This window comes from Lichenostomus cassidix, chromosome 9 (assembly GCF_008360975.1).
Source record: "Lichenostomus cassidix isolate B80296 chromosome 9, HeHo_3.0, whole genome shotgun sequence".
In the NCBI taxonomy this organism is placed as follows: Eukaryota; Metazoa; Chordata; class Aves; order Passeriformes; family Meliphagidae; genus Lichenostomus; species Lichenostomus cassidix.
Window position 1 is genome coordinate 24,521,162 of NC_139490.1, and position 23,900 is coordinate 24,545,061.

At 47.3% G+C, this 23,900-nt stretch overlaps 1 protein-coding gene across 3 annotated transcripts in view; it reads right to left on the reverse strand.

Annotated features, from left to right (window-relative positions):
* Window positions 1–76: 76 nt before the first annotated feature.
* NGEF (neuronal guanine nucleotide exchange factor) overlaps window positions 77–23,900 on the reverse strand; it is a 50,124-nt gene continuing 26,300 nt past the window's right edge. For all 3 annotated transcript variants that reach the window (XM_085070030.1, XM_085070031.1, XM_085070032.1), the window contains exons 7-17: window positions 20,510–20,784; window positions 16,035–16,195; window positions 15,742–15,894; window positions 13,674–13,803; window positions 12,832–12,906; window positions 10,793–10,882; window positions 9,061–9,224; window positions 7,866–8,021; window positions 3,895–3,974; window positions 3,311–3,415; window positions 77–2,682 (exon numbers count right to left, since the gene is read on the reverse strand). In XM_085070030.1, the coding sequence (XP_084926156.1) occupies window positions 2,510–2,682; window positions 3,311–3,415; window positions 3,895–3,974; window positions 7,866–8,021; window positions 9,061–9,224; window positions 10,793–10,882; window positions 12,832–12,906; window positions 13,674–13,803; window positions 15,742–15,894; window positions 16,035–16,195; window positions 20,510–20,784 (1,562 nt within the window). In that variant the 3' untranslated portion in view covers window positions 77–2,509. The remainder of the gene's footprint in view (window positions 2,683–3,310; window positions 3,416–3,894; window positions 3,975–7,865; window positions 8,022–9,060; window positions 9,225–10,792; window positions 10,883–12,831; window positions 12,907–13,673; window positions 13,804–15,741; window positions 15,895–16,034; window positions 16,196–20,509; window positions 20,785–23,900) is intronic.

Genomic DNA, 23,900 nt, shown 5'->3' on the forward strand with positions numbered 1-23,900 from the left:
CACTGCATTTGGGCCAGTTGCACTGGAGGGGAGTGGGGGGAGGAGATGATCAGGAAGAAGGAGACGCACACACGTGTTTTGGCGCTGGCTTGCTCAGCTACATTTTATCACACGAAAAAACAAGACAAGAAGTAGTTCCCCTTGGTTTGCTGAGGCAGCCTGGCAAGGGCCTGGGGGCTCCAGCCCGTGCTTGTGGGCCCCAGGCCTGGCCCTCTGCAACACTGGAGACCACTGAGATGCAGGCGTGCAGGGCTGGGTCTGAGGAAATAACACTGGATGTCACCTGGCACCTGAAAATGGCACAGCCTGTGCCTGGGGTCTGGAGTCCTATGGAGTCACAAAAGAGCAGGAGGTGCTGGAGCAATCCCAGGGCTTGGTGGTGGGTGACAGGACAGGGCACAGCAGCACAGAGTGTCCCCTCTCCCTGGAGAAGTGCAGCAAGGAGCTGGCATCCTGGCACCAAGGAACTGGTGAAACATCTGATGGGCAAGGGAGCATTTCTGTGCTGTGAGAAACATGCCAGGCAGGCATGTGGGGCTGCAGGGCCTGGGCTGGACTGGGCTGGCTGCTGGGCTGCAAAGCTGGATGATGTGGGATGTGGTGATTTCTCAGGAAATTTTAAGGATTTCCTAGAGCTGGAGCTCCTCTGGGGTTTGCAGTAGTGAATTTGTGGCTGTTGCAAGATCTGGATCCTGAGCTGAAGTTTTGGTTGGTTGCCTTAGAACGCTGACTGTGGGGTGCTGCTGGGGGGACTTGGCTTGAGGTGTCCCCATTAAACCTGCCCAGTGCAGCAGAATGGAGGCTGCAAGTCCCTCCTGGCCCAGCTCTGGAACTGGGCTGTGACTGGTGACTGGGAACATCTAGCTAGTGTGAACTTCCTATAGGTGACCAAGGCAGCACAGCCCTGCTGGCTGTTGTCACATGCTAATGTGGTGGCACTGATCTGGGCCTGATCTGGGCCTTCTCTCCCCCTTCACTGCTGTGGCTTCCACCAGTTTGGTCCTGGGGACTGCTTCTGGGCTGGTTGTCCCAGGGCTGTGGTGTCAGTAAGGACAGCCCTGGAACCCCATATCTGTGTTGGGCCTCACACTGCACACCCCACATGGTCCAAAGAGCAGCTCTGGAGCCTCCCTTTGCAGCTTCCCAGTGCCCTGCTTTGTCCTCATGCTGCCGCTGGCATGGCTCTGTTCCTCCCCTCTGTGCTCATGGCTGCTGTGTGGCTCCTTCAGCAGCTGCTCTCTGTCCCCTTTCTGGCCATGGCACGGCCAGAGGATACCTCAGCACAGGTCACAGCTCCTGGAAGACAATCCTTTGCAGTGTTACAGAAAAGCGCCAAATAATTGATTTTCCTAATGGACACTGGCCACAGCTTCAGCCTGTGGCCCTCAAGAGGCCCTCAGCCACGTGTGGGACTGTTGAAGAACAGGCAGCCGCCATAAATCCATTCCCCACGCTGTGCTGTGCCCTGGGCTTCATGCGCTGCTCAGTGCCACAGCTGGAAGGAGTGATGAGCCAGCTCTGCTGTCCACAGGACTTGCATATATACACAGAGGTGAGCATGTACAGGGAGCCTGGTGGGGGTGGGTTACGAGCATGCAGGCAGCAGTTGCTGGGCCTCCCAGAGCACGCAGGACAGCAACTCCCAGGTAAGGTCACTCATCTGTTGCGTGGCAGCTGGGGCTGCTGGTGCTCCCGTGGTTCGTGTGGTGTGTGAGATGACACTGGCACAGCTGCTGTGGCCTCGGCAGAAGGGAGTAGCAAAGACCACGAGTGCAAGATCAGCCGGAAAAGACCACAATGCTGGGGTTCTGTGGTAGCCGTGCAGAAGGAGGTGGGCTGTGGAAGAGGGGACTGAGCCACAGGGCAGGGCCCAGATGTGCTTCGAGGCTGTCAGGCAGGCAGAGATGTGGGTGAGGGCTGGCAAGGCTGGGTTGCTGCTGGAGCAGAGATGGGTGTGGAGCAATGCAGAGTGTTTGACTGAAAGCAGATCGAGAGGAACGGCTTCTGGGAATGAGCCCAGCAGCTTCACAGCAGGACTAGGGTGGTGGAGGTCCTGGGGCTCAAACGAGCCTGTTGCCAATGAGCTGTAAGTGCTCAAACTGGGTGATATTAATTGCTCAGTGATGTTTGTGGCCACTGCCTTTCCCAAGCAGCCTGAGCCAGCCCCAGCTAACACATGTGCAGGGAATAGGGCTCAGCTGGCCAGCACCTGGGGGCCTTTGGGCAGTGTCCGTTGAGCTCATGCTCTTTGGGGCTTTACAGAACACTTGGAAAAGGGTTATTTACAATTTAAAGCCTGATCCCCAGGAAAGGACCTTTCCTCAGGAAAGGACCAGTGCTTCTGGGGGGTCTAGGAATGAGAGTCTGTTTGTTCATGGGTGTGCGTGCCTCATCCAGTGTGCCAGGTCCCCCACCGTGTCCCACAGCTGGCAGCTGCCACCTCCTCCCAGCTGGCAGCCTCTGTCTTCTGCCCCTCTGAGGCGCTCCAGATGCTTGGGGATGCTGGTGGTCATTGGCGGTTTCTGCTCCCCAGTTTCCTTCTCTGACTGTCATCTGACTTGTGCACTCGGAAACACTCCTTCAGGTTCTGGGCTCGGATTTTGGGGTTGAGGATCTCCTCCCCCATAGAACTGGGGAACCAGCCCCTCTCCTGGTCGTGCAGACGTTCCCCAAGTATCCAGCCTGAGCAGAAACGGAGACAGGCATAAGTGGGGATGGACTGGCCCTTGCTCCTGTGCTGGGGACAGTTGTGCTGGAGAGAGCCATTGGAGCTGGCATAGCTTTCTGGAAGCTACTCAGAGGCCTGTGCTGGAGTAGACCCAAGTTGTCCATTCAGCAAGGAGGCCTGCTCACCTGAGCAGCACTATGTGAGGGCAATTAGCTCAAGGGATGCCAGCAGAAAGCAGGCAGTGCTGCCACCAAGTGCCCTCTGCTGCTCCTGGAGCCACAGGAGTGGTCCCCAGCAGAGACCCAGTGTGACTGAGACCACCAGCTACAAGAGTGTCCCAGAGAACAGGACCAGGTGGCTGTGAAGCATCATGAAGGTAAGAACAGCACTGGATTATATCTGGGGTGGCTGTGCCAGCTGTGCCATGGCCCACACCTGGTGCTGGGACAACTGTGCCAATGTTGCCACAGTTTAGGCAACCTGGATTGGCTATTAGGAGAAGGCAATAGCTTCCTTCTTAGGCTGTGACGCTGATGCCAGAGCCTCTCCCTGGCTGGAGGGAGAGACTCACAGCTGCCTGCCTGGAGCAAAGCCTATCCTTCCACAGGGACTCCCAACCCATCCCCATCCTGTCCCTCATACCATCGTCTGTCTTGTCCAGGATGTTGAGGACATCAGCCAGTTCTAAGGAGAGCTCATCAGGCTGCTGGGCCACGTATGGGTGGACACACTGGATCTGCGGGCAGTCTGCCAGGAAACAGGGCAAGAGTGAGGGATGGACTGGGATGGAGCCCCCTGAAGGACAGCACAGCTTGGGTGGGTGTAGCCCCATGAGCTCTGCATGAGCTCTCCCTCTCACCTGGTAAGGGACCCTGGGGAAGCCAGGGAGTGTCCCAGCCACAGGGACCAGGGAAGCAGCTCTTGGGAAGGGGGCCAGCTGCACATCCCCACCACAGTGCCAGCCATGGGCAGCCTGGATGGGCAGGAAAGTGCTGGTGCAGCCCAGCCCAGGTTGGAGAGGGGTGAGGTCTGGGCCAGACCCAGAGACAAGCAGGTATAGATGGTGGAAAATGAGGGGAGCCCAGGGAGAGGGTTCAGCTTTGGCTGAATCCTTTCAGCTTTCAGCTTTGGCTGAAGGTCCCACATACATGGCTGGACTGAGATCAAGCAGAATAAGGTGCCCTGTGGTAGGGTTGAAGGTAAGAGACGCATGCTGTGTCTCTTACCGACAAGTCTGGATGTAAATGAAACAAATTTGGTTCTCCGGTTCGGGGCTAGTGAAATCATCCAGCGCTTCATTTCACTCCTGGAGAGGGGAGACAAACCAAGGTCATGAGCAAGAGAAAGCTGTAGGAGCCCCAGCTCTTCCACCCAGCTAGTCCTGGACTTTGCATTCCTCCTCACAGCCTTTTCCCACCTATCCCTCTAGGGTCCTGTGTTGCAGTGGCCTGTATGCAGACAAGCCTGGGCGACCAGCCCCATGGGTCAGTGACTATGGACAAAGAATCCTGGGTCTGAGATGCAAGCCGTCACTGTTGAGGTTAGGGAGACTGGCTAGTCTCAACCCAGAGGACCCTGCTACTGGAGGCTTTAGTATGCCCCAAGCAGCAAGTCTATTGGCCCCATGCATGTCCCTGCCTTTATCCCGTCTATGGTTTATACTCCAGAATGTTTCCCCCAGCAAAACACCCTATTGGTTTAAAAGTTTTGTACCCTCCCTCGCTGTACGGTCACTGGTTTGTACCCTTGTCCTTCTCCCCTTGGACTTTCCCTGGTTGGCCCTTCGGGGCTGGCCACTCCCCGTTTTCCCCCCCTTTTAACCCCGTGTAGTCCTCTGTTCTGCGCTCTTGCGTTTTGGATTCTTACCCCACTAACGACCCCTGCTCTCTGCCCTGCTCGCTGCCCTTCGCCTTTCCCTGCAATCCTACAATAAACCTCCCGGAATCCCAAGCTCAAGAGCCTACGCCTCTTTTGTTTCTACCGCTTTCTCGATGCGCTACCCGGGCGCCGCAGTTCACCCATGTGCCTTGCTGCCGCGGCTCGCCCGGATCGTGTTCAGCACGGCCATTCACCCTTCTTTGCTGCTTCTCGGCATTCGGTCGCCTTTCAGAGGGTGAAGCAGCAGTCCTGGGCTCAGTGATGATGCTGAGCCCCACTGTTGCACACCCCGGTCAGGATGTCACACATGGCACAGTGCTCCAGGCCCTGCTTCACAGAGCCAACAGCGGGGTTGGGGGCCTGCCATTCTCTGAGAACTAACAAGCGAAGGCAGCTCCTGGCTGGGCTGGTCAACAGGAGCAGTTTCTCCTGGATATAAGCAGTTTCAGGAACCATTTTGTCCTGCAACTGCTGTGTAGGAACATTTAAAGAGTAGAGCTGATTAATTCCCTTGCAGAAGAATACTTCTGCACACCAAGGGTACCATTTGCTTGGCAGCAAGACTCATGTGAACAGCACACTGCAAAACCTGGACCTGCAGTGGGAGGGTGAAGATCTCACAAATGCTGGAGAAGACCCAGGTGTGGCTCCCTGCAAGGCTTCCCTCAGCCACTTGGAAATGGAGCAGTTCGCCTTCACAGGCTCCAGCTCCTCCCTGGAGGACCAGCTGTGCTCCTGGCTGCCAGAGAGCCATAATTTTCTAACTTCTCATGTGATTTGAAAGCCTGAACTTGACACACATGAAAAGCCATGGGAGAATCTTCTGGGAGGAGAGGAGCCTGAAAGGGGAATGTAAAGGACAAGTTACTGGCAGGTTGGTCTGTGGGGGTGGAAATACCTTGTACTTCAGGGATAAAGCACAATGCAGTGGAAACACCTGCAGGTCATACCATGAAGATGTGCAGGATGAGGGCCTTGTGCACAGAGGAGGTGTAACGTGTAGAGGTCAAACCCAGAGTCTTGCTGTGCTTGTGGCCGTGTCTACATGATAGCCCTGCACACAGATCCTTGCAGGGCTCTGTGGGTCCACCCACAGTGCCCAGCTCCTCTCAGCCTGCAAGGAGCCCACGTGCACTCCAGGTCTATCAGTGCAATCAGTTGTGTCCAAATAAACTGTCAGCTCCTGGCAGAGCCCACCTGGGGCATGAACTGCAAGCTGCCACTGAGCACATCATTGTTGCCTGATGCAAGAGCTGCAAGAGCTGCGGAACAGATGCAGAAGACTCTGTTTGGCAGCCATGTATCTCTTCTAATTGTTTAGTTTTTCAATCTGTGCCCAATACTTCATCATTCCTGCAGCTCTGGAACAGCAACTTTCAGCAGTTACTATGTCACATTTCAGTGCTCAAGACCTGTTGGCAAGCCGTGCTCTGAATCGTGGCCACCTAGAAGACAGGACAGGATGCAGAGCACAGACCTGCAACTGCCTCTCCTGAGCTGAGCAAATCCTGGCCTGGTTTATCATTTGCTGCACAGCCAAGCCTCACAGACGTCACATGTGCGCTTGCCCTGCATAGTGTGACTGACATCTCTATTTTCAGTGCAGCAGAGCTGCAGCCACATGTCTGGGGAGAAGGTGCAGCTGCTCACTGTACTAGGGGCTCATTGTCCTGATGCCGATGCTGTGCTGGGGGGGTCAGGGTGCAGCCCCAGGGCTGGTGTTCATTTAGGAATATGGATGAAGAACACCAGCCTACCGACAGCAGATAACATCAGCCTGGGGATATGCATTGTCTCTAGGAGCTATTTAGCTGGTGGCACAGATGCTGTGCCTAGAAAATGTGGGCCTGATAATGCTTGGGTCAGTGAGAAAGCCACGCCCTGGGCTCCAAAACCATCAGGTCTGTGCTAGTACAGCTGAATCATTTGCCCAGGCTGAGCTTGTTGGAGCCTGAAGTGAAAAATCAGTGAGCCAGAAAACCTGTATCCAGGGAGACAAGGAGGCCTTGAGCAGCAGAAGGGCTGCACAAGATTGGCATTGGCTATGGAGGAATGGAGGAAGCAGCCTTTTCTCCCACCTTCACCTACTAGCACGAGACACTTTGCTTCATAGGGCTGGTCAGTCATGGCCATGATCCTTGTGAGTCAGTGGAGCCATTGTAGTGTGCTTGTGTATACCCTGCTTGGTTTTACTTTCTGAATATGCTTCAGGCTGTAAATCAGCTGGGCCCCTGTGCCTGGGCTTATTTCTGACCTCTTTGATCCAGAACAGGAACTGCCTGTCTGTCCTCCACCCTGGATGCCTCAAATACACCATACAGGAGAGAAACCTGCCTAGGTGACCAGTGCCTTTAAGTAGCCTTGGGTGAGTGATGCTGGGCAGAGAAGTTGGTAGGGCCTGCCCCACTGCAGCAGAAGGATCCCTCCCTGCTGTCAGAGATTGAAACAGATCATGCCTCAAACATTGATATAAAGTTTTGCTCATTATAAAAGAAGCTACAATTAAAGAAGCCTCCCTGAAGATACCTGACTGAGACTTTGGACTGAGAGTCAAACTGCTGAGATTAGAGAAAGGGAAACCAATTGTTCAATCTCAGGCTGAGGGAAAGGTATACGTCCACAAAGGCCAAACCTCAGCTGCACTGAAGATCATCCCTGGCTGAGTATTGGGGTGGGGGAGAGCACAGCTCACAGACACAGACTTCCCCCCAGCCGAGGTGGAGCAGGGAGGAGGTTTGGGGTGCATTGTGTAACCTCTGGTCAGAGGCACTGACCACCCATCCTTCCTTACACAAACTGGCCCAGCTGTGGAGCCCCCAACCCCACTGGCCACATCCACAGGACTGCACGTGATGCAAGCAGAGTCTGCTGCTAGAGGTTGCCCCCTCACCCGGGGGGACATGCCTGGACATTGCCACCTGGCCTAAGTGTATATTAGCCCATGAGATTCTGTGCTTTCCGCAGGGACCATCACCACCAAGAACACCAGCTGGAGAGGATCAACGTGACACCGTAGGGATCCACTGGTGGTGATATTTTCTTTCTGTCACCCTCTTTCTGTCCCCCCCACCTCTTTTCCTACTTCTCCTTTTCTCTCTTTTTCTCTCTCTCTCTTATACTTGCTATCAAATAAAACCCATACTATTGACTGGCATATGGTCTCGTTTGCACCTCAATTAGGGCAGAGGTATTTCCAAAGAACCTTAATAATTAGATCGTAACACCTGCCCACTCCTGGAAAGCCTGGACAGCTGGTCCCCATGCAGGCAGGGTGTTGGGGAGAGCACTGCTGAGTACTGGAAGGGTGACTGGTACTCACTGGGATGATGCCTTCAGCATGTAGCTGGCCTCCCGGTCATCTGCATTCTCCAGCAGCCTCAAGATGAAGACATTGGCCAAACTTTGCCCCTGATCTTCTAACTCCTCTACCCGAAGAAGCCCTCGGGGAGCAGAGTCAAATACTTGGTACTTGTCCCTGGGAGAGGGTAGAGATGAGATTAGGAAAAACTGTGGTTATTGCAGGAGACTTTGACTTCAGCCACCCAGAACTGTACTGAGGACACAGACCAGAAACTGCTGCATGGCAGGAACTAAAAGAGATGTCCTGCTGTGGGAAGGGATGACCATGTGGCTACGAAAACCCATTGCAAAGTAAGGAACCCTCTCCTTACTCTGCCCTGGGCATCCTTCATGGCCTGGAACAAGTTGCTTGCTCCAAGCTCCCCACATCCAACACACAGATTGCACTCCCTCAAAAGGGACTGCGAGGCTTAATTCATTCCTATTCATAAAAAGCCTCTGTGTTTTTTGAATACAAGTTGCCACAGAAGCAAAACATTTCCCAGTGCACAGACACTGCAGCGACATGTTCATTAGGAAAGGTGGATGGGCAAGATGCTCCCTACCAGTTGGTCTAGGTCACGCCACAAAGAGCGTGTTGTTCTCTGCTGCTGTGTTTCTCCAGTGTCTGCTTGCACAAGACCCAATACTCAGCAAGACATCCTTCTCCTCCTCCTGAGGCAGGTTACACTGTGTCAAATATAACCGCTGGTCTCAAGGCAAAATTTATACACCTCCCTGCTACTCAAACTTTCTAGTCGGCTTTCTTAGAGGCTTAACTGACTAAATCTGAGTTGTTCTTGGGGCAGAGATGAGTCAAAAATCACTTCTTGAAAGGAAGACAGGCCTCCTGGGTCAGGCCATCAGCCAATGTAACTCGTTGCCACACTGCAGAAACTGCTCAATACATGGTCTCTTACTCTGCTGGCAGATCCCGTCTGGGATCTGTTTAACTCCTGTTTGCAATAAACTTTCAGCTGGAGAGAGCTGTGCCACCCCTGAGGAGTCAGCTGTCTCAAAGGCAAGGTGACTACTGAAGGGAGGTGTACAGGTCAGGTGAGGATGCCCTCCCTGTGCCTGAGGAGCAGGATGGGGTCACAGCATCACAGCTTGGATAAACCTGGAGCAATAGAACTAAGGAAGTATCCTTTGTACTACCTGAATTTTGCACTCACCCAGGAATTTGTCTGCAAATCACCAGCAGATCATTGAAAAGGAACAAGTAGATTTCTCGGAAGAGTTTCTTGGTACGAAGTGTTCGTGATGTCTTTGGACCATTCATTTGCTGCAGCTCCCCCTGCTTCAGCAGCCAGCGGGAATGAGAGATGATGGGTACAGACTAGAAGGAAGGAAAAGATGGCAAAGTTCAGGAAAGCAGCAAAAACCCATGAATTTAAGTGGTCAGGATGCTGAATGCAACAAGAGATGCAAAAGGGTGGTGAGTTCCCATCATCACAACATGCACTGCAGAGGCTGGAGCAGAGCTGCAAGGAGAGGGCAGTTGTGCTCTGCCTATCCACACACTGTGACAAAACGCAGACAGGGGTGCAGCAGGGGCCTGAGGATGGACAGACATTCGAGGATGGCAATGCTGGAGTGGCAAGTGCTGGAATGAAACAACAGCCTAGGCCCTGATCTCTCTCCAAGAGATCCCATCACCTGAGCTGAACTTTCCTGGAGAGGGAGACTGACTTTCAAAACCATGGATTTGGCCTTTTGGCTACAAAAAACCCCAGGTTAAACAAGTTTCCTCTGGTTGGGTCTATCCCAGTCAGGAGGAGATACTGTCCACACAGCTACCACAGCACTTCCGCTGGAGTTTTAACACTCATTGTGCTAAAACCAAGAAGGCCAGAACAAAGCATATCCTGTAGTAGAAGAACACTACATTTCCAAATGACTGAAATAGTGAAAAATATCTGTATAACAGCTACTCTTTCCATCTTCACTCCCAGTGCTAATCACATGCATGGTGGCACAGTCTTTCTTTTCAACTCCTTGCACTCTTCTCCCCAGAAGAGCCCTACCTGTGCCAGCTCCTGCCTGTCATTACAGCCTCAGCTTTACAAGAGGTTGAGGCAGCTGTCTATCTTCCCTTATCTACTGCTGTCCTGTGGAATGTGGTCTAGCCCGGATGCACTGGTAAAGTAAAAATGCACTGTAAAAATAAAATTTTTTTTGTTTCAGTTGTTCAAGTACATAAAAAGATTGCTGGGAAGCTAAATATGATCCTTAAAGCTTGTGAAGCAGACAGACCTGAGAAGCACCTCTATAGCATTCAAGAAAAGAACTGACAACTTTATACTCAGCACTGGAATTTCATGCTATATATCAATTGAGATCTGGTCAGACCCCTAAATACTGATTCAGTAATTCTCAGTGGAGCTGAAACAGATTAACAGCAAGTATTTAGAGACTGTACATAATGCATAAATACAGGAAAGAATTAAAATGGTGGAACAGTCTTTGTTTGGGTATTTTTCAGTTTTGAAGTGTTTTGCTTTGTAGCCTTCATCTACCTTTAACATAATTTGTAATATAAAATAACAACTCCAAACTGGCCTGCATTTTGAAGAGAGGTAAGAGGAAAGAGCCAGACCCGAGTGCTGGAGAGGAGCACAGTGCACAGGAGAGGTGATGCCAGCGTGCCCCACCTGTATACATGCACACCACGCTGGCCTTGGTGCTGCCCCAGCCTCTGCAGCAGGTGTGCACTGAGCACACACACTGAGCACGGGTGCTGTGCCTGCAGCAGCCCCTTTGGAGGCTTTGGAGTGCAATAGCATGGACCAGCCACCACTGAATACCCTCTGAGAGGAGTGCAGCAGGGTTACTACTGTCATGTACGTGTAACATCTGGGTGCTTCAGTTCACTGTCTGCAAAGGGTTACCAGCTTGTGCTTGTACCTTGATCTTGAATTCCAGTTTTTTCTGGATGCTGATCATCTGCTCTGTTCGGCTCATCTTCCGGACACCTTCATTACATGCTTTCACTACCTGGGAAAAGAGAGCACAAAGGTTTGCCTCTGCTGACCTTAAGCAGGTACGTGGTGATAGACAGCATGGAAAAGCCTGACCGTGATCAGGTAAGTGCCCTGCTACAATAGGAATTGACCAAGCCAAGCTCTTCTATCAGCACTGTGTTCACATGAAAAAGACGACGAGAAAAAAAAACTCCAAAACCCAAACAATCAAAAAGCTCCCAAACATCCAGAAGGTGTTACAGGTGGAAGCTGACTGTCAGAGGACATGTTAGGTGGCTACATTCAGTTACTGAACCAGACAGTATAAAACAGTGCTTTTGGTTACACAGCAAAAGGAACAGCTTGTTTAGCAGATCCTGACACACCATATATCTCATTTTCCCTATTCCTAGCGCTTGAAATGAGGTACATGTGCAGCATCATCTTCAAGGAGAGAATGAAGCCAAACATCTTTTCAAAAATGCAAATGCTGTAGTTCTGCCACACAGCAACAGATGTGTGCTATGGGCTATGAAATGTTCCAGGGAAAGAAATGTTCATCATACAGAGCCCAGCTGTGTTCTGAGTACAAACTTTTAACTGAAAAACCACAACCAATGTGCAAGCATTACCCTGTTACAGGGACCTTAACCTAGATGACACTGCCTGTTTCATAAGGAGCAACTCTCTTGAGAACTGGCTAGGTAGAAAAATTACTCTGGAGAACAAGCTCCACTTTGTGCTCTGTTTCTGCCACTCAAAATGCATCAGAATATCACCAACTGAAACAGTGATCAGCTATTTGGCTCTCAAATAGAGAGAAAACAAGCCCACAGAAAAAATAAGCATCAGATGATCTGTGTTGTGATGCCTGTCCCTAGCTGGATATTAAGCCTCTTAGCTTAAATACTTACACATAAATATGTAGCTATGCAAAAGAATTAGCAAACTGATCACGTGAGTCACTGATAACTGAATACAAACCCAGCATTTTTCCATCAGCAGGTGTAGTCATCTGCATGCTACAGGAACAGCCTTCCCCAGGCTATTGGCCAATGGAAAAGTAACTGGCTACCAGATGCGTCAAGAGGGACCCTGCAAATACTAACTCAATGCAGAACATCCTTCATTGATGAGGTCCCTGTCTTTATCCCTAGTGATCTCCAAGCATATACTTCCCAGACTGGTTCAGGGCAAATCCAAGAGCCTGTTCTGTTCTGGTGTTTGTTTGAGAAGCTGCAGGCCCATTCTCAGGCTGATGTTCTAGCACAGTTTTCAACTTCAAATACTTACGTTGAACTACAGGAGTCAGGAGATGTTCCAAGCTTCTGACGGAGAAGGGTTGAAACACTGCCCCAGCCCATCTAGCTGCCAGCTATGTCCAGACCATTCAGATATGGCATAATCCTGCCAAACCATATCAGGAGCAGCCCAGATGGGAAACATCCTGCTGCCTTCCTGGGGTTTTGTACACAGCAGTAATGAGCACAACTGAACACCACAACTACATACCAGCTTCAGGGAAGAGGGCTAAAAGCTGGCTTGTGTACTTCATCAGGAAACTGTTATTCTAGGTCAGAGGAAGAAGTATGCTGTGTTGGAGAAAACCTGACACAGTTGTACTCTGCACCTAATTGCACCTCTCAGCTGGATTCATCACCTTCAGGTGTCTGCAAAAACAGTTTTTGGTCTTGGAGACTCTAAGGGAAAACATTCTCCTCCCTTTCCTATGGCAGAAATATACATCTGTAAGTTAGCAAGGGATTCCTTGTCTCCAGCATCTAAGCACAAGCAGACTAGTCCATCTTTCAGACTTTGGAAAAAAACAAACAAAAAACCTAATGAAACACTGTAACAGGATTCAAAGAAGCAGCTCCACGACAGAATGCAGTCTGCAGGTGATTTTTTCAGGGGGATGTGTGTGTATGAAACGAGCACTGTGGTTTAATCTTAATGGCCTTCAGTTAATTTATTCAAACTTACTGTTTCCAGTTCTTTATGTGCGTCCAGGGCAGTGGATTCCCTGTCAGATTTCTCTTCCACTTTCTTCAAAATATTCTGCAGGGGAAGAAAGGCTGTGTTAATGCTGATCCCAATGTGAGAGACAGAAAGCTCTTTGCTAGCCTACAAACTACTTCTGGTCGTCAGCTTAATTACAGGAAAGGTGACAGAGTACAGTGACTCTCACCTCTTAGTTCCTCTTTGTCATTAAAACCTGTCCCCATCTGACCTTATATCTAAGAGAAATATAACAGGCAGATTCTTATTTCATAAAAATAAATAAATAAATAAATAAATAAAACTAGACTTGACACTAACAGACAGTGTTATTGGCAATCACAGTGGGGCAAGATCATTTGGGACTGAGCTGTTTCCTCATCCCTGGAAGCATGTTGTACAGCAGTGTTTAGACAAGCTGGCAAAGCACAGGAGGAAAATAACTGACAGTCTGGTCCAAGCCACCATGGTGTAGCATCCCCATGTCATCCAGCTGTTCTGCATCTGTGTGTCACCATCCTAACTATCAGGCAGCTGGGTTAATGGACTGTTGCTACCCCTTCAAGCAGCTCAACAAAGCTCCTCCTCAACTCTTTCACTCAGTAAGAGCTATCTGGCAAATTCAGCACTAATTTGGGGATGGTCTCTGAGTGAAATCTGAAATCCTTTTTCTGTAGCTGTGGAGAATGTCTGACTCTGTGGAAAGGCTTCATGAAGTTCCAGGGTTGATCGTGGCTGCACTGAAGCTCCATTCACAGCTGCTGAAAAGAAAAATTCCAGGAGTCATCCAGAAGACCTTTGTGAGAGAGAGAAGAGTAAAACTCTACCTGCACCAACAGCTTGAGTCGAGTGATCCTTTGAAATGGCAGAATCAGGAAGGAAGAGAAGGACAGGCCTTTGCACTTGGGATCCAGCTCCAGCTGTGAGATCACTTCCCGGAAAGCTGGTTTGTCCTGGCTGAGAGGAGAGATAGACAGGGTGAGAACTTTGAGTGATACCCTTCCTGGGACTCTGGTATATGGCTGGTGACCCAAAAGCAGCTTAGTCCCAGAGACAACAGCTTCCTGGCCTCTCCTAACAGGAGAGAAGAGGAAAGGAGGGGACTGAATGCCTCTGAATGTATTTTGGTTTAAATCTAAAACTATTTATAGTCTTGGGGGAGGGAAAAAACAGACTTCCAATGTACAAGCCACGGCAGTGTTCACATGTGTTCATATCCAGCTCAGCAGCATATGCTGTGTGTGTAGGTGTATGTGAATGTGGTGTGGGTACAAGTAAATGAGTCAGAGGCATAATTATATATTTTTACACAGTTGGAACTCTGTGATAAGGTGAAATTCACACAGTCATAAGAACAAGACAAGCCACAAAGTAGCTCTGGCTTGAATATTCCTTACTGCTTAGCTGGAGGATGGAAATCATTATCTGGCCTGAGAAGGGCAGGGGCCGTGCCTGGGCCTTCCCTCATGATGTTTTCAGGAGATGAGGGCACAGCTGAGCTATAGACACAGCTGTGCGGAGCAGAGCAGTCCTGGCTGCCAGAGGCACACAAAGCTTCCTGGCAGCCAGAGGCTGAGCAAGCCTGAGCAAGGTGTGTGCTGTTGGAGTCCTGGCTCATGGAGATAGCATGGATGCAAAGAGGTTGCTAACTGTGCAAAACCTGTCTGTACTATGTCTTCCTTACAGCATTCAAAAGAGGCCAGTGACAGTGTTCCTTCCTGCTGCAGCAGGTCCCTGTGTGACAGTCTGACTCATGGCAGAATGGGTCTGCATGTGTCTGAGGAATAGCCAAGCAGGGGGAACTGTGACACACCTCAGGCTTTGAGTTCAGCCAAGTGCTGCAAAATTCCTGTGCTAGCTGGGAGCCTGGGGAAGGGAGTCTGTTCAATTTGCTTCATGTATTTCCACAGGCAAAAAAAATGCTGCCCTCTGAATTCACACTTAGGAATACATCGTCTCCTAGTACTCTCTTTTCAAACTCAACCCAGCCTATTGCTGCTTTGTTTTTAAGTGTTTAGATAATGGCTGTAGGCAAACTGTTTATTTTCTGCAGCTGTATTGCTCACCTCTGACTGAAGGAAACCCTGTGGTACCCTTCTTTTCAAGAGAACAGCTGGCCAAGCTCAGCAGAGGCCCCTAAAATGTTTTTTTTTCCCCTCAAAAGCTGAAGAGCAGAGAAAGGAAAGGATTAGGGATTGTTACACTCCCCTGAACCAGCAGCTGCTACAGGAGAAAATACATTGCAGCATGGGCTGTCCTGAAAGAATCCAGTACATTGTAACTAGAGAAAAATTGACTCTGCCTCTCAAAGACAAGGTTGTAGGGCACTCGTTGTTTTAAGCTGGTATCAGAGAATTCCTACTGGACCAAAAGACTTGCTAAACTTGAAAAATACTACAAAAATATGTTCGATTATATCCTCAGGCCTGGGTCTGTGTGTGTAACACCAGAATGCGAAGAAAATAGCTTTTTTTCGTTTTTAAAGAAAATCATGGTGTTTTGAAAAAGAATTACTTATGGACTTTGGGAAGGTGAAGTGCCTTGCTGAGAAGGCTGGGAAAAGCAGTGGCTGGTCTTGTCATCAGAGATCTGTGTTATATTCTTGGCTTTTCATCTCTTGCCTCTACTTCCAGTCTAAAAATATGTGCATTTCCCAAGCACATGGCCCTGTGTGCACCATTAATATTTCCTACAGTTGAGAAGTGCTGACTTTGAATTTACTTGCCATGTTACCTTTAATTGTGTTTTATTTTTATAGATGCAGTGAGAAATTGGTGAAGTTGGAAATCCTGTTTCTTTGCAATCTAGCTCTTTCTCATAAATATCAAAATTACAGCTAAATCTGTGGTCTGTACAATTTTGCAAAATAGTTCAGCAACAAGTATTAGAACTCACAGAAGCTGCTTGTAGGCTCTCTCCTGGTAGGTCTGGTTGGAGACATAGGTGATGTACACAGAGAAGTGATTAACTGTGTGCTGGTAGACAATATCACACACATCCGAGATCACAATGTTCTCCTCCACCCGCTGCTCCAGGTCCAACAGGAAGCTAGATGAGAAAGCCAGCACCCATATTAATTGTGACCTATCTGTCCTGGGCAATTCCCAGGAGAAGTCAGCTCCTCCATCCCTCCACAACCGCAGTTACCTACAGCCATTGCTTGCAGTGCCATTCCGCAGCTGACTTACCGCTCGCTGACGGCCATGACATCCAGCACGTTGGAGAAGAGGATGTGTGCCTCAGACTGGTGTAAGATCTTTTTCAGACGTTCATTCTCCATGAAGTGAGACACCAGCAGATTCAGACTCTTGTAATATGATGCTTCGGAAGTAACCAGCTCAAACATGGCCTGGGGGAAAATCCCAAAGAAGGAAATCAGCAGGTACCTTCTACCTATACAGAGAGGCACACCAAGCATTAATGAGAACATCTGTACTGCACAATCACAGCCCTTGCACCTACCACGCAGGCCCAGGCTACAGGAAGAGGTAAGCCCACAATGCATTTGCCACCTGTTACAGGGTGACTTCAACAACGCAGTTTTCCTCCCACAGCCATTAGCCCCGACCTAGAGGAAATACAGCTGTTACTGTCCACGAGACTCCCCGGTCAGCCCTGGCCATACACTTTTCTGCCCCAATTCACAAAGGACCAGGACAAGACACAGTAGTCCCAAACTACTACCAGAAATCATAAATAATCTCCAAGTGCCTGCCTTTGCTTATCCTGTTAGAAGAGAAAACTCTGAAGCAAAGCATGGCTTCCTCAGACCATGGATGTGATCTGTGGAAGCAGAAAGACAAACTGGTGGTTTGATTCAGAGACAAAGACCAGTTTAACGAGACAAATATAAAAAGTCTTCTACCTACAGCAAGTGCTGCAGGGACAGTCCTCTACTACGACCTGGAGATCCCTTACTCTCTGTGTATTTCTTGTCTTTGTTCAGAGGTAGATACAAAAGGTGTTTACACAACTACTGAATCCTTTAGTTGAAGTAAGATTAACTGAAGAGCCTCGCAAGAGCTTCAAAACTGTGAAAAGTTGTTAGATCATCCAGGCGTCTCTTGCTGAAGGTCCATCTTGGGCTCCTTGTCCTGGAGCTTCCCCATGCTGCCACTACTAGGAGAGGAACCTCTCGGTAATTCAGTGAAAGTGTGGTTTCCTTGAATCTAAAGCTGCTTCAATGCTCCCCCTCTGCCTACAGCTCCTCTGTTGCACCCTGCTAAGGGGGAAGCTGGCCAGGCAGTGCAGGTGCTGGCCCCTGAGCTCTGTCAGCTCTTAGCAGCTTCAGGGGCCCAGCTAGAGTTGAGGAGGTCTGATGGAGCCACAGGTATATGCAGTGGGTTTTGTTGATGTGAACATAGAAAAATATCTTCTAAATTAGCTGGGGGTCTCTCTTGTGGCTTGGTTGTTGGTTTTTTTTTTTCTCTTTAAAGACATGATTTGGAATTCTCCAATGATCAATTTTGGCTTTTTCCTGGAAATATCACTGTGCATCACATAAGAACTTGAGATAGAGACCTGGTTTGTGTCCCTGACACTGTGTTATAGTCCAAAATTCGGGTGGATGGGCGTAGCAAGGAGGGACTTACTCAATCCAGAGCTGCTAAAATAGTCGTTGAAGTGCTATTTCAGCTCTTGTGGGGTTGGTAGGAAATGTTCCAGCGGGCAGTTAAGTCAAACAACTGGTCCTTTCCTGCACCAGAGGAGGAGACTGTGCCTGCACAGACCCCAGAAAGCAGACAGAGCAAAGGGTGTGGATACAGATGAACTTAGTCAGTGACCATGGAACAGACAGTGTTTAAAGAATAAGAGGATGCTGGATTTTTTTCAAGGCCAGATTCCCAATGAGAAAAGTGAAGGAGTATCAGCTCAGCTTCTCCCAAAAGCTTGACCCAGGCACCCAGTGAACCCATGAGAGAACCTCTCTCTTTCTATGTGACTGGCTCAAAAGTCCTTAAATGCAACTTTTACAGCTTTAACTGTACATTTTTATTTGACAAACAAGAGAAGTGGAAATAGGCAAAGATATACAGGACATGGTGGGACAGCATGTCCCTTCCAGGTGTCCTGGAGATTGACACCTCCAATCATTTTGCACTGCAGCTTTCCAGAGACTCTAAGCCAGGAGTTTTTTTCTGCCAAATTTGGCTGTAGAATTTTTGTGTGTTTGCTGTTCGCCATAGTGGAGGGTGCTAGACCTGCAAGGGCACATGCAGAATGCAGGCTATACTAAAGAAATAATGAAATCCATAGTGAATATATCTGGCCCATTTGATCCAATGGGGACAATAACAAATAATTTTCCATGACACTTTTCAAGAATCCACAGCTCTTCCAGTCAATTTTCTTGTTTTGATGCTTGAAAACCTGTCTTTATTTTTTTTTATCTTTCACTGATTAGCTACTCAGTAATTTTCCATTATTTCCGTTAAGAGACACCAGATTCCTCTTCTTGTTCTACACTCTTTCACTGTGAAGATTATTTCAGATGATCAACTTTTTCTCTGACTGTTTAAGCCCTGCTCTGTCACTGTAGCCATAGCTACGGCAGTCTTCCCTTCCTCAGGTATGAAGTCGGGTGTTAACTTCAACTTTCTTTCCATTTGTGTACCAGTATTTCTCCCTGTGGTCAAAATAATACTCTTACTTCACCTTTCCTGGCAGAAGATGTGCAAGCTCTTCTAGTCCCTGTGTTTACTGCAGCTTTGAAGGTAAAATGTGTCAGAATAGTACAGTTTTGTCCTTAAGATGTTTACTCCAGAATTTCTACTGTACTGTACTTCAGGAAAGTTTCTCCAATTCTCCTTCATGAAGCTGAACATTTTACATTAACTAAATTAAGCCCTCACATACAGCTCACTCTCACAGTTCACATCCAACATGAGTAGGGCTCCTTGACTGCAGGAGGAAGCATTGCTTGCTTCATCAAGCAATTCAACATCAATTCAACATCATCTCTTCAATAGTATCAGTGATTTCTCTGGCCCTTCTTGTTTTCTAACCTTGATGCTCCTCAGAAAGCAAATTCTCCACTGTATCAGTTCAATGTTTAGCCAATTTCACAGCTTTCTGGCTTTGAGAGATTTTATTATCTCTTACTGTGCTAATCCCAGAACAAGCAGGAAGAAAATTTCAGGTCTGATAAACAAAGAGTGGAGAAGGCACAGCACTTCTTTATGGTAGCACTGTCCCATTCTCCAGCTGCTTTATTTCTCTTGTTGTTTTAACAGAGAGAAGAAAATTGAGCACACTTAATGCTGGGATTTGGCATCACAAAGATTTTTTTTCCTTAAAACACACACAGGTAATGAATGTAACTTAACAGAAACAGCAAGCTTTGAAATCTATAATGCACACTTTTAAGCAAATATTTTTCTGTCAAAGATTCTTCATTTTGAAGCAAAAATAAAAAGAAAAGGTTGTAATTTTTTCAGATGCCAGACTGTGTTTGTAATGCTGGCACTTAGAAGTACCATGCTTTTCCAGGTAAACAGAACAAATCTGATATGGAAATAACCAGCACAGAAGAAGAACATGGAAAAGCAACAAATCATTTCAGTCACCTTCAGCCCTAACCCTGACACACTAACAGCCAGTGCTTGCCAGCCCCAGCTACTATATATAAATACCAGTGCCCTCCACTAAGGATGTGAATAACACAGCCTTGCCCATCATACCCTTGGGGTGCACAGGATGAGCCTTTCCATTTTGACAGTCACAGCCTTAGCCAGGACTGGCACTGTGTGCACAAGGCGTTCATCAGCATGGATCATGCAAGTCCAATTAAGGAGAGACTGCTTGCACCCCGAGATGTTTTTCAGCACTTTGGGTACAATCCAGTGCTAAGCAGATACACTGCCACAACCACCTCATCAGAAGCAATTGTCACCCAGGAGTACCGTCGGAGTCACAGGATTCAGCCTTGGAAAGCCCACTGCTCACACCACAATGTACACCACACACTAAACAAGGTTTGCCATCTCCACCGCTGTCTATGAATGCAGAGCTATACAGTGATAAAGAGCACTCACACTCCCCATACTACCCAAAATAGCAACCAGTAGTAAATTATCGTGTGACTGATGTTGTCATCACTTGTGACAGCTATCCCCACCCACTCCTTTCACAGTCTGATGCAGTCCTGTAAGTCAACAGCGTATGGCTCTAAAATAGCGATGTCATCGCACTGCATGGCTATATGCAAATATGCCTCTCATTAGTTTTTACCGTTTGCAATAGACTCAAAGTAACAACAATTAAATATAAGGACGTTTATCAATCTCTATCTCTTCTATTTCTATTAATGCCATCATATTCAAAACCTTGTAGTTAACGGTTTAATTCTTCTAAGATTTCTGGTGAAAAGTAATGTGTCCTGCTAGTAACTTCAGAAGAGGACTAATGTACACTGGAAACAATAGCTCTTTTGTAAAAACCTCCTCATTATCCCTCTTTCTTTGTATATTGCTCCTAACACTGAATCAGAAAATGGAAAAGAAGTTCCTTTTGCTACAGAAGTGTCCAGCACAAACAGTATATAGAAAAATGTCTGTGACTGCTGTGAAGCTTTTAGTTTTTAAATCTTGATCATTTGGCTTAATTCACTCTCCCTTTTTAAAGCAGCAACACAGTTAAGAAACATTCTGCCTTCCCCCATTACCTCCTGCAGCTTGATCTCATCTGGCTGGAGGATGCTGAGGACACCACTGTTCTGGACCTCAGGAAGATCCTGCCATAAGTTGAACCTGGAGTTGGAATTTCTCAGCAAATTGATTTGCGGTGGAGCTTTGTTTTCAACTGTACTTGTGGGTTCTGCTTCAGATGGGGTTTCCTCACTGGGTGAAGTCTCCTCAGGGTCTGTCTGTGAATCCTGCAGTCGCCTGGTTTCAATCTCCTCGCGTGTAGATTTATCTCGATATTCTTGGTACAAGAGCCCTGGGAGGGAACATAACAGGTCTGAGAGGTTACAACTGAATGAGATAGTAAAAAAATATTGTGAGAAAGGACACTTGCTTTGTCTTAGTTTACCTCAGCAGAGGTGAAAGAGATCCCTTCCATACAGAGTGAAAAGCCAATTCTGGCATTCCTATTTCAGCCAGAAGTGGAAACTATAAATGGAAGGCCATTTCTAAATCTAAGGTGTTGTCAACAATCTGCTCTCAAAACATTTAGTAACAGTCAGATGAATCCATGATCACTCAGAAGACATAAAAGAAGTGATCTGCCAGGCTTTTAAATGTCTCTTAAACCTTGATTTTCTCTGTTATATTACTATGTTATATAGGTTATATTACTAGTTATATAGGTTATATATTATATAACTCTGTTATATTACTAGTTATATAGGTTGCTATTTATGTATAAATGTTTGTCTGGAAAAGTAATACTGCACACATTGAAATTACTTTAAAAGGAGCGATTTGATGGCCATGAATGAGGAAACACTGAGCTGCTGTTACTGGCATTGGACAGGTGAAGCTTTGGGACAATAAGCTAAGGTTTGTTTTGTTATTGACTTCATGGTTAGCCTTGGACATGTTCCTTGATATCCTGCTGTTCTCCTTCTCAGTTTCTGTGATGATTGAAGATGCAAAATTAACATTCAAAAGGTACATATTTGATGCAGCACTAAGGAACAGGCTCTAAATTTACACCACATAGCAGCATATCAATCACACCAGGTGTCTTCTGAGTTTCAGTTACTGACTTCAGGAGTAGATGAAACTGCACAGGATTTGCCCCCACTCCAATCAACTGACAGCGTGAGAAAGGTAGGAATCCTGAAGTTCATTGCCCATCTTCAGAACATCTTTTGTCTCTCTGAGGGCTTTCAAACTGTCCCATTTCTTTTTCTGAACCATCTGTAGGACCCAGAATTTTAATTGCTTGAATATAAAATGTAATTTAGAAGATATGTAAAGGCAAGAGAGCATGAGCGCGTTCTGAGTCACTTTCCTCCCTTAATGAAATTGAAGAAGCACAGTTTACTTTATCTTCTTTGGTTTATGCTTGAATTGCAGTGTAACATGAACAAATAGAGAAAATCCTTTGATGTTAAAAAAAAAACACCCTACATAATTTATTTTTTCTGAATCATTAGGGGTTAAAATTTATCTGGTCACATGTATTCATGACACTTGATCTGAGATTCTGTGTGTAATAAGGAGAGAGACAATGGGATTCAGAGTTTATCTAGGAAGGGCAGCAATGTAGAAGTTGCCGCTTATTAAATCTCTGTACTAGTTTCAACGAGGCTCTGTACCAGTCACTGCTAAAATGATATGGGAAATATAGTCGGAAAACTGCAGGAACAAGGACAGCATTCCTGCAGTCTGTGAGTGTGTTCTTTTATCTGTTCTTCCTGGAAAGATGTTCAACACAAGACTAAAATAGAAATAACGGTAGCTGTGCCTAGGAAACCATACAGTCTTCTGTTAGCTTCCTACACAATACTGAGCAGAGGCGACTTCCCCTGAAGTTTTGTATGCTGCTGCCACTTATGTAATTTCTCTCTGCGTCAATAAGGTTTATATGGTTTTCTTAAGCATTTCAAGCTGTTTTTCAGCATCAAGGAGGGTGCTGAGGATGTAGCAGGGTGGAAAGGCTCCTTCAGGAACGTAACGGAGAGCCTGATAAACTGGAGCTGCTTTTGGTGGTACTGATCCATATGGGCAGCCTGTGCTCGAGGGCTCTGGTACAGCACTGGGTTCTTTTTGCCCCACAAAGAGCAGGACAGGCTGGGAACACATCCTGCAGCCGCATGGGCAGTGTTTGGCTCAAGGGAAAACATGCTGGGAAACTGAAGTGTAATCTATTTTACTCATATTGGAGATAATTATACTTGCAGTGTCTGACTGCAAGTAATCAGCCATGTTGTGCTGCTGGGTCTGCCTTCCAAGTCAGAAGATACTTTGTGAAAGAGGGATTTAGGGTCTTTTTTTAAGATTTGAAGAGCAGCCTTTTTTAAAATATCCTCGAGACTATTTCCCCCTTGCTTTTAAGGAAATAAAATCCAGATAATGAAAGTTGGCTTTGTTTCCAGGTTTCTGGACTGACCAACTAAACAGGTAAGATCTACGGAGCTGTCAGCAGCAGGAAAAGGCAAATGCAAACATGAAAAGATCTGACTGACAGAAAGCATCCATCACCAGAACTCAATCAGAAATGACCGCAAGGTAACTCATTTTAAGGAGGGAGCTGAAGAGAGACTGGCTGAAGCTCTACCACCGAGAGCAATATGGAGAGAAAGCAGAAAGGTGGAAAGGTGGCACCAGAAGAAAGATAAAAGACAGGTAGATGTTTAGGCAGAAGGGTAGGAAGAAACAAGGAGGGTTGTGCTAGCAAAGATGAAAGATATCCCTGCTGTCTTGGTCTAAAGGGTCTATCCATATCTTGATAAAGAGGTTATAATGGGTAGAAAAATTTCTTAGATGAGAGAGAGGGAGATAAGCTATGCCAAAGCCTTGTCCAGATGGAACAGGAGATGCTCACAGCACAGGAGGGGTAACAGATACAAGGTCAAGAAACAAGGTTTTGACATGTTGAAAGGAGAGCAATACATCTGGCAACTGACTGAATGTGTAGAAAAGAAGCTGAGATCAATAGCTGAATGTGACTCAGAGGATATAATGATTTAGTACATGCTTACATTTAGTAAGTGAACAAGTACAAAATGTCAGAGACCTGTACAAGCTCCCTTCATTGCCTAATGTCCCAACTGTCCCTACTGTGACCTGGCTAAGGCTTAATCCTGTGGTCAGAGCATGAATTTGGTGCTATCTGTTGACTTAAGTGTGTAAGACTGATCTTCCTGCAGCATGTTTACATAATTTATAATAGTACATAACAGACATTTCCCTTTTTGTTTTTTCCATTTAATTTTGCTGTCATAGTCTCCCTTCCCAGCTCTCTCAAAGCCTGGGAGGGGAATTGAAAAATGAGTTACTAATTGTGGAAATCCTTGCCTTAGAGAGTTAGCAGCACTCTTAAAGTAAATGTTATTACATTGAAAGCTATGTAAAATCTCAGGAGGCCCAGAGACATTTTCTCTG